The sequence below is a fragment of the Elaeis guineensis genome, chromosome 5, assembly GCF_000442705.2.
Source record: "Elaeis guineensis isolate ETL-2024a chromosome 5, EG11, whole genome shotgun sequence".
Lineage (NCBI taxonomy): Eukaryota > Viridiplantae > Streptophyta > Magnoliopsida > Arecales > Arecaceae > Elaeis > Elaeis guineensis.
In genome coordinates, this window is record NC_025997.2 from 110,197,248 (window position 1) to 110,207,937 (window position 10,690).

The following is a 10,690-nucleotide window of genomic DNA, read 5'->3' on the forward strand; positions in this document are numbered from 1 at the left end:
GCTACCTCTTTTATGGGCTTCTTTTACTAGCATCATTTTATTTATAATTTTTTTTTCATTTTTTTGTAATATCAGTCCAAATATCCAAAACAAAAAGGCCCTCAAGAGAGAATTGCTCAGCAGGTCTAAAGTTACCCATTTCTCCACCATGCGGCATGCCGTTTCATGTCAATAGAAAAGGAGAAATGAGGAAGACCTATATTGGCTTAGGAAGACCTATATTGGCCAAGTCTCTCTCTCTCTCTCTCTAAGGTTTGTGTGTTATGCTATCGTTTCTCAGACATGCAAACAAAGAAAATTATGCAAGTAAAATCCATTTCAACTATGATAAATTCCTCAATCAGTTCTCTCTGCATCCTCATCAAGAAAATGCAGGAAACGATCTTGAAGAGCTTCATCACAGAATTCTTCATTGTGCTCTCTTTTTTCACCAGACAACATGCCCAAACGCTGCTTGCAAACTTTGTCATAGGCTTCAATATTTAGACCTGAAGCTAAGAACAGTTCTAACTCATTGAAGAAGCGCTCTGTGTATCCCAGTAGAAATGGCCTAGCAGCATCAGCAAGTAAGCCCCTGAACTCTTCACGCTTCTGCTCAGGCATGCTCTTGATGCCCTCCTGTTCTTCTCTGCAATAATTAATCGATTGATGATAGTTTGACCATACCCAGTACGTGAGCTACACAAATCTGAATGCAATAAATATAGGAAACCCAAAGTGAAAAACCTCCATGAGAAAACAGAGAAAGCTGCTAGCATATCTTAATTTCCATCACCATAGTAATCTGAGAGATGTAGCAATATTGAAACCCATCAATGACTAATAGTCACCCCTCCCCCACAAAAGAGAAAAGAAAAAGGGAAGAAGCACCACAGGTCCAGAAGGTAATACACCTGATGAAATGAGACCTACTGCAATTTACAAAGCATAATCATGAAAAGGTGAATTTTGTGGTCGAGCAGACATGGAACAAAAGAAAGTATTGCGGCTCATAAGACTATAAAAATATCACTCCATCAGATTATAAGAGGCCAATAGCATAGGCATTCTGGTCAAGAGAATTTATTAAAAAAAAAAAAAGAAAAAACTATAGCCCGACAGAAATAGTTTCTGTAGACATGATATCCAAGTTAGCAGGTGAAGAGAGGAATGAGATAGCACTGTAATAATGTAAATCCCCTGACGCGTGACTTTACAAATCATTTTCAATGGTGGATTGTTCAAGTGTGGAAGATCTAAATAAAGTTTCCTCTGAAGGTTCAGAATCATTTAATTTTCCAAGAAAGAATTTCTTACATTTTTTGTACCAATTGGTAGGGTATGTAATATTATGTATACTAATTCTGCCGAGGAAGAATTGATCAGTCGATGCAATATAATTTGGCAGGGACTCAGCTTTGCCATGCTCATTGAGTTACCATAGCTTCCCATGGAATATCAATCCTGGATAATCTTAACTGATGGTTGGATCTATGATTTTAAGATCATGTAGTATGTAAATGAAAAACATTTACTGCTTAGTACATGGACAAACAGCTGAAGCATTTATTTTCCCTTTCAATAGCATGGCTTGTTGTTTCATGGAAATGAAAGACATTTGCTACTTGGAACATGGCTGAACAGCTGAAGCATTTATTTGCCCTTTGAATAGCATGGCTCATTGTAACGGATTTTGAGTGGTTGTGGATGCATATGATAGGAATTACACAAATTCAAGATACACTTCACCCATAAATAGATATTTATTGAGAAAAACTAAGTGCAATTAGATACCAATGCTACATGAAAGAAACTTAATTTTTTCGTACTTCAACAGTCTTTATTGAGAGAACATGAGAACCAGAACTGAATGATAGCATCATGTCCAGAGGAAATTCAGGAATTTACCTTCTCAAGAAAGAATCAATGACACCAAGAATATGATGTAGAATGATGTCAACATTCTCCTCCTACATGCAACAGAGGTTGCAACATGTTAACCTTCTTGAAATAGGTGCAACATCCATATGACATCTGATGAGATATGCATGCTACAACAGAGCTATCCAGATGTTTTCTTAGGGAAATTTAAGAACAAATGAAACTATAAAAAGCAACCCACACATGACATATCTCAGTCAAATTTTTGTCCCTGAGAGATTTATTCAGCATGAGGATGAAGCATCACTAATAGGATGAACAACCCTGAAATGTAGGGATAAAAGATTAATGTGGTACAACGGCCATTAGCTTCATATTTCTGCATTCTAAATAATTACAGATGTGGTGAAAGGTCGTACCTATAAAGTTTTGCTAGAACATAATTTCCCCAAATTATAGATGAAGCTGAAACTACAGTTGCTGCTTGTATATACATTATGGTATTAATTTGACCAATGCTCCAATATTTAAGCAATTACCAAAGAAAACACTAGACTTTTGTTTCTACTGTTATCATTAGTTTGAAATCTCATAATATAATGAATCTAGCTTGGTCAGTTGTGAAGCATTTGTTGGCTATTGGCACTGGTAACTTTTTCTTTTAGAGCTGTAATCAGTATAACCAATTACTGCAGGATTTTAAATACTTGGAAACATCAGCTTAACATATTGAGCCTCCTCCCTTCCCTCCCCAGCTTGCCTGCCAAAATGAAGCATAGTTGTGTATGTATTGCTTTCTTGGGTGAGGAGGGACTGTGCCCCAAGAGCTATAAAATTCTAGGCAGGCTAATACATTCACCTCTTTGTCTAAACTCTTTTCCATGTTTGGAGGAACACTGGTGCATGTTCCTTTATGGCATGAGTTTAAAATACATAAACAATACATCTTGCAAATCAGGCAATAGTCCAGCAGTTGCATACCTCCTCCATTTGGAGGAAATTCCAGGTCCAGATCTTGCACGGTTTTTCCCCAAGTGTTTGACCCGGGAAAATTCTCCCATCATTTCTTTGAATGATAGGTGGTGTGCACACTACGATTCTCAATATACATGTTTACTGGACTTTGCTTTCCTAGTAATTTCACCCCAATTTATTGCATTGACATCAACTTTAGAGCCCATTATAGATATTTCTCAAGATTCGATGGGATGATACCCCCAATCCATAGATTTGACCCCCTATAGATGGGACAGGAGCAGTTAGATTAGCACCTTAAGAAATAAAGATGGAAGTACCAAGCCCTAAAATATACCTGAGTAAGAGTCTGAATTTCCCTTCTCAACCAATTTTGAAGCCAGATGTTTTTCTGACGATACTTACGGCACTTCCAGTATTGTTGCACATCAAATATATCGTTTGTGATTCCTGGTCCAATTTGTTATTTTACAACATAAATCAAAATGCAAATGAAACGAACCAAATAAAATAGTAGTGTATAAATGAATAAGAAAACAAACAGGGAGCCAACATATACACAAACATATGTAATGCATATGCATATGTAAATAGGTATTCTATGTATGAACACTATACCTGCCTCACATTTATAAAATTGCAGTCTGAACTCATGAACATTTGAAAGATAACTGCACATTGTGAACAGATATAATATTAATATAATGACTACAATACAAGGAAACAGAAATAGGCCTTTCAATTACTAACCAGCAAAGAAAAAGAATGGTAAAAAATCATCCACAAACCTCTTTCTATGATCCTGATTTACATAATGCCGCTGAAAGGATTCACCATCAAAACCATGGACTATAGAAAAGTTCTCTGTCTGCGCATTTTATAACAAAAATGATAATGCTCATGATTACATACAGTCACAAGTATGTCACTACTATAAATCTATCAGCATGGATTAGGTATCCGAGTATCATGTTTACAATAAATTACATTATGGTGCTTCATGTTTATTGGAAAAATTCTGAAATACGCAACCAACAATTGCTCACTCTGTCAATGAGTAATGAAAGAAACTATTGTTAAAGTGCTTCCTTTCTAGATTTCTCTCCTTCAAAGACATGCACTCTTGACCAACAATTTCCTTTGGTACTAAAAGTACCACATACTATAGTGTACTTTATCAAGAAATATACTTGTAGAATGCTAGTATTCTTACTTGTATATGTCCTCATTAGAGGACATATTATTTTTAACCATTAGCCACAATCAATAGCAGATGAATCATATTTAATCACAAAAGTGTGCAAGCCATCACTATCAGCTGACCTTGCAAAGAGGACATCTGATTAAAGATATTGGCTGGGAATGCTTGCTAGCTACCAATCTTAACCACTGAACAATGCACCGGTAGCAAAATGCATCTGTGAAAGGGCAAGAAAGGCAAAAACAGTAAAGATAAGCATTATAATGTATTGGAATATAGCTATTTCATACTTAAATGGAAATGAAGCTTTCAGCCATTAAAGAATTTACCTTCCGATAAAGAATAGAAGGAAACGTACGGCAAAACATGTCCCTGTGCTTCAGAATCTAGATTTTCCTTCTGAAGAAGGCTAAACGATATTCAATGCCATTATATTTTTTTTTACCGCTAGTGCTAACCAACTCTTTTAAATTTACAGTTGTGGATTTGTTTTCTATCATTTCCTAAAGGGATACTTTACTCACTACACTGCATACAAAATACTCAAACCCAACATTACATCACAAGCAACAAATGTTTTAAGCAATCATGTTGTACCTCAATGATATTCATACATTTTGATGCACTCTACACAAAGATGAGCAAGAAGGAAAAGCAAAATTTTCCTTGCTGTGTTACAGATTAGTGATTTGGCCTTAACATGAGAAGTGTATTCTAACAATCTTAGTTTTACCTCAACATCATGGCTGGTCGGGAAGGAATAGGAATCAAATTAGCAAGAATGAAGGTCATCCAATTGTAAGCAGGGCCTTAAGCTATTACTGCATCATGGGTTTGTCTATAAGGTTGAAAAATCAGTAATTAAGCATGACTACTGAATAGTAATTGTTTTGCCTTCCATTTCTCATTTTCTTTGAATATTACTCTACATCTATTATCCTCCTGATCACTACCACCAATTCTCTCACTAATTACTTCCAATGCTGCAAATAAAAAGACATTTCAGTATCTATAAAATTCAGTGTCAAAACCATGCTTTTCTGGCTGTTTAACTAGGCCCCGGTAACATTGATTTTCAGTTATCTCTATCACCCACAGAACATCATTTCATTAACTATTTTTCCTTATTTCTAGCTTCAAGGAAGTTATCTTCTTGTTGCAACTCTTCTCTGATCTTCTCTGCTGAATTTAAACCTATTATGTTTAATAGAATTCTCCATATATTTTCTCCTAAAGCTGTCTGCAGAAAACCTTTTTACTAGCATATTGTGCTCTAATTTGAATGGAAGTGTCCTCCACTTCAAACATCTGGCCAAACTCAATTTAAAGACCTAGTGAACTAGATGAAAAAATTTATCTCAGGTGGTCTTTGTACAAAGAGATTGCATATCTTTTGGTGCATCTACACTACACTAGCCTTCTCAACCCCATTATCATAATCAATTACCTTTTTTTTCCTTCCCCTCTTATAGTTTCTTTGCCTGAAACATTATGGTAGGATAAGTATACTGCTTCTTTTTACTCCCTTTTCCATTATTTCCAAAAACAACACCATGCCCTGAATAAATCTCAGGGCCATTATCAAGAACTCACAAGAAATTCTCTTGATGACACTGCTTTGACATACAGAACCAATTTGGCTTTAACAACAGCTTAAAGCATCCAGTAATATCATCATTTCTCCCAATATATGTTACCAAACTTTCGTATTTCGGTTTCATTTAACCTACCAGAAAGCATGCTTTGTTCCCGTTACATTACCGTTGGAACAAGGAGCAAGCTTTGTGCCATCTTGAATAGATGAAGAGAAGAAAGGGGAATTGGCTTGTTAATAAGGTCCTTCTCATATCCAAAAGAGGCTAACCAAAACTATGGGCATGCTGATTTAATAGGTAGGCTTCTGATCTCATGATTCATGAAGAATTTTGTCCAAACATTTAGGCTTCCTCTCCAACAAGATTACTAGATCTCCCTCAGTGAACATCACAGTATCACTGCATAGGTATACAAAAGAAACTCCATATAAGCCTCTCCTGACATTGAACAGAGACCTCAGTCTCTATACCTAATAGGCACTATCTCTATATTTATAATTTAACCAGCAATACTATTCATGGCTATACAATGCTAGCATATAAATATATATATGAAAGTCCAACCATGCAAAAATATGAGAGCATTACTACTTGCTGGACAGCCGACTAACCAGTTGTCACCTTCTGCAGTTCTGCAAATTGGTTGGGCTACAAAGGAGCTTGCAATGGAACCTAGAGTTGCAGTAACCTGAATGGCCAAATCTTAACTTATTAATACATAGTACACATAGTACAAGTTCAACTCCTTACGTTTGTCTTGCTTCCTAATTGAAAGAGCGCGAGTTCTTTGTGGATGGCTTGGTTTATTTACAGTCTTACATGTTATAGTTTCATTAATCTTCTTCCCTCCTTGTTGTAAACTTTATATGGACAAACACTTATACAGTTCTGGAAAACTTATAAAGACATGTCTGCAAATTACCTATATTAAGTTACTAAGCAAAAAAATACTTTTTTGTAAAAGCAACAGCATAACAAAATCTTCTACGACTCCTAGTGAATTGGTTTACCAAATTAAAAAAAAAAAAAAAAGGAAGGAAGGATGCAAGGCACATATAAGCTTGCATGGCATGAATTTTTTTTAAAAAAATGAGGAAGATGAAGATCATAAGATTCAAGAACAAGAATTACAGCAAAGCCTATTGCCAATTACCAATTGCCACATTCTTAATTAACTGTAATGCAATCTTCAGTTAACCCTGGATGCAAAGCTTCACATATAGTAGTTTATCACTTCTTTTTGATATCCCAAAGATCAATCGTTCACAAAATCGAAAAAGGCAGTCGCGATTGAGAATATTTGAAGAAACGCAACCAAAAATAGGAGGTAATTAGGGGTATCTGTAGTAAATCCAGGAAATTAAAAAGAAGAACAGCAGGAAAGTAGGTAGAAGACGAATTAGATTAGATCGAGGCAGGACAACGAAGCAAGATGGAGAGACTTACGAAAACATTGATCTAAATAGGCTTCATCTTTCACGGGTTCGAGACATATCGGACAATCGTTGCGGCTGCCGGACGAGGAGGCCATCCGGAGAGACACCGCGCCCCAATCTCAGAAGAAGGGCGGGTTAGACATCGGCCGGTGGCAGTGAAGCCCATTATCCGGGAAAGAAGCGACCCGAATCCGACCTAAGCCCAATATACACCGTGCCAAATTGATTTCTCATTTATGATGTTGCAAAATTATCTGTGTGCACGGACGGCATAGAAAATCCGACGTAAAATATATAAATTTATTTGATTAATTTATATAATTATTATTTTTTAATATATATTTAAAATTTGTAGATCAATTTTTTTATTTAAAAATTTTATATGACGAAAATATCTCTACTCTTTAAAAAAATTATGACATTCTATGTCCATATTATAACATCCTACATCTAAAAAGTCATAATTTTTGTCCATAAGATATCATAATATAGACGAAACATCATAATGTGCATAGAATATCATAATTTTTTTAAAAAAATAAAGATATTTTTATTATTTAAAATTTTAAAAAAAAAATCGATCTGCAAATATTAAATGCGCATGAGAAGGTAGTTGAATAAAAATATCCCTTTCGATATTTTAGATAATATTATAATATCGTGAGCCATATTATGCTACAAAATAATTTTTTCTGAAGTACAAAAATATTTTCATCATATAAAATTTTTAAATAAAAAAGCCGACCTATAAGTATTAAATACGTGTTGAAAAATGATGACTACATGGATCAATGGGATAAGATGGTATGCTCTATATCGAATTTTCTATATCACCTGTGGTGGACAAAGAATTTCTCTTATCATGTTGGGTTCGATTATAGGCTTTGGAGTAACCTTCCCCAAAATGTGATGACTGAGACGTACGATATTTTTTTGTGATGCATAGTGCTCATCTTCTACCTAGTTATCATGCATCATAAGGCAAGTTTAAAAAAAATTAACCATGGATTACTCACTAATATCCTTCCCGCACGAAATTGTTTGAAAGTTATCTGCTGTATTATTTTTGATCTATACTTTTTATTAAATAAATTAAAATTCACTTTCCATATAATATTTCAAATTTATAATATTTTTAATTTTTTTCTATAAGTATAAATTATAATAAATTTAGACTATTGGAGAGGTGTGACTCTTATTTTGCAAAAATAGATTTCTCACAATTCATCTTCTATTAATTTAAATCTTTGAGACAGAAAATTATTGAAGTTTATTATGAAAATTTCATAAAATAAAAAAATAATTGAATTATTTTTTAAATTAAAAAATAAGAAAAATTAAGTTACTTTGTATAGCGTAAGAATTTGTTCATCTCATCAAGAGTGCCAACCATAGGTGAAGTTTTTGACTTTGAAGAACTTGGATGCGAAACCCACCCACTCTCAAATTTTGGCTAGAATTTACATCCTGAGGAGGAGATAGATGGATCCCTGGCCTACTTCCATTAAGGACCGTAATAAACTTTTATATAATTATTTATATTTTTAGAATCTATTTTTTTATGAATAAAAATTTATCTAAAAATTTATATTTTTTTAGATAATATTTAAAGAAAAAAATTATTCATGCTCTTCCACATATAAAAAAAATAGCTTCAAAATCTATTATTTATATTTTTTTTATATTACTATATTTTTCTGAATAAGAGAAGATAGATAGCCCTTGGCCTGTTTCAGCGATCTGGCCTATCAAAGTTCCGACAGGTAATAAACGACAAATAAGAGAGCAATGACCAATGGTCAATCTCTCTCCTTTAGACACTATTCTCCAACTGTGGAATCCAACATAATATTGATCAGAAATAGCCATGGTCTACATGCAGTTCTCGTTGAATTTAAATAAAAGTTGACCCAACCAGAGCCCACCTCAATTATTGCTCGTACATGTACTAGTGTTGGGCATCCTGACGGACTTTTCCAGAACATCATGACTAGAGAATTAATGTGAGAGTGGTAGTAGTAGAGGTAACCGCCTGGGAAATCCTTGTACCATGCACCTCTTTATGCTAATAACATAAGAGTTATAAATGTGAGAAGCCACTTAATCTTTTTTTTTTTTTCTTTTATAAGACATGGTGTGATACAAAAAATAAGAGGTGTGGATAACTGATATCCAGTTTGGATAATTACCATGTGAGGAATAAAAGAGAGGGAAAAAAAAAAGAAAAAAAAAAAGAGATCCTAACTGTCACGCCCCCGATCCGAGATTTGTGAATCGAGGGTCACGGCAACCGCCGCATACTCATAGAAAACTCTTTTCATAAGCATGCAAGGCATCTTATCATGCTATCCTAAAACAACAGCGGAATAATTATTCAATAATTTAAATCCAAAACATAACGACCTAAATTTTTTTTTTTTTTAATATCTCAATAAATTCAACAATAATTCAAAGGCTTTGCATCAAATTCAATAAGCCTTCAAACCTAAAATAAAAATACGAAGATTCTGCTTCTGATCACTCCTCTATTCATATCTTGTATCATCTTAATTCCTCAACATCTGTAAAAACAGTAAAATAAGAGGTAATGAGCTAGACAGCCCAGTAAGCAACGATCACTTCTCAACAGATTTCATCAGGCATATAAGTAAATAATCATTTATAGAAAATAAGCATATAGAGTTCATCAATTCGAAATCAATTTCAATTATGCAATATAATTCATGCCAAATTCATTTCTTTTTTTTCGAAATTTCAAGTTTCTTTCGGGATTTCAATTTCTTTTGTTCTTCAATTTCTTTTCGTCAACCATGAGCTATGACCACATTATCCCTGTGGCAGGGTCATAATACCGCGTATCTGCTTGCGGTGGGCTGCGAATCATCTGGCAGCCAAGTCCTTTGGAACCGCTGGTCTAACTGGCGGTTTTGTCGCTGGTCTATCTGACGACATGTCGCTGGTCTTACTAGCGACGTAAACCCTCAGGACAGTCAATTGCCAACGTATATGCCCCCATTGGCGGGGTCCTCAACATAGTCAGGTTGTCAATTCTTATTGTTTCTTATATCATAATTCTTCATAATCATGTTTCATATTCTAATTTCGATAATAAAACATATAATCATGTAGTATCGAAATCAATCAATATAATGCATCATGAAATCAATATATTCAATCATGCTTCATCATAACATTTCAAATAAGATATTTTCATAACAAAATACCATTCATCCAATTCATGCATCGTTTCACAAATCATGTCAGAAGAAAATATTACAATTTGCTGATAAATCTAGAAAAAGTGAAACATTACTTACCTCGAACGCATTCCAATAAGTCCATAAAATTCTATAAATTTTCTTCCAAAAATTCTGTTCGTAGATCATATCGCGATATCCCATGATCAAACATCCACAATCCTATACAGAATCAATTTGAATAATTAGAAAGAATACGAATTCTATATTTCAACGGTTTAGATTGGATCCGATCATCTAATTTCATCTAATCAAAATCTAATTAGGACCTAAACGATCCAAAGTTTGACTATCAGATCAAATCGGATTCGAAGTGATAGGACCAAGGTTTCTTCATCGATTTCATAAAATCAAGTGGAGAGAGAA

The 10,690-nt window shown here is 34.3% G+C and overlaps 1 protein-coding gene across 1 annotated transcript; it reads right to left on the reverse strand.

Annotated features, from left to right (window-relative positions):
* Positions 1 to 298: 298 nt before the first annotated feature.
* Positions 299 to 7,256, reverse strand: LOC105033690 (uncharacterized). Its single transcript, XM_010908584.3, has 7 exons — positions 7,078 to 7,256; positions 4,159 to 4,253; positions 3,624 to 3,703; positions 3,454 to 3,506; positions 3,173 to 3,285; positions 1,888 to 1,949; positions 299 to 628 (listed from the first exon to the last, which is right to left on the reverse strand). Exons 1-7 carry the CDS (start codon positions 7,160 to 7,162, stop codon positions 337 to 339), a joined length of 780 nt encoding a protein of 259 aa, XP_010906886.1. The 5' UTR covers positions 7,163 to 7,256; the 3' UTR covers positions 299 to 336.
* Between the last annotated feature and the right edge of the window lie 3,434 nt (positions 7,257 to 10,690).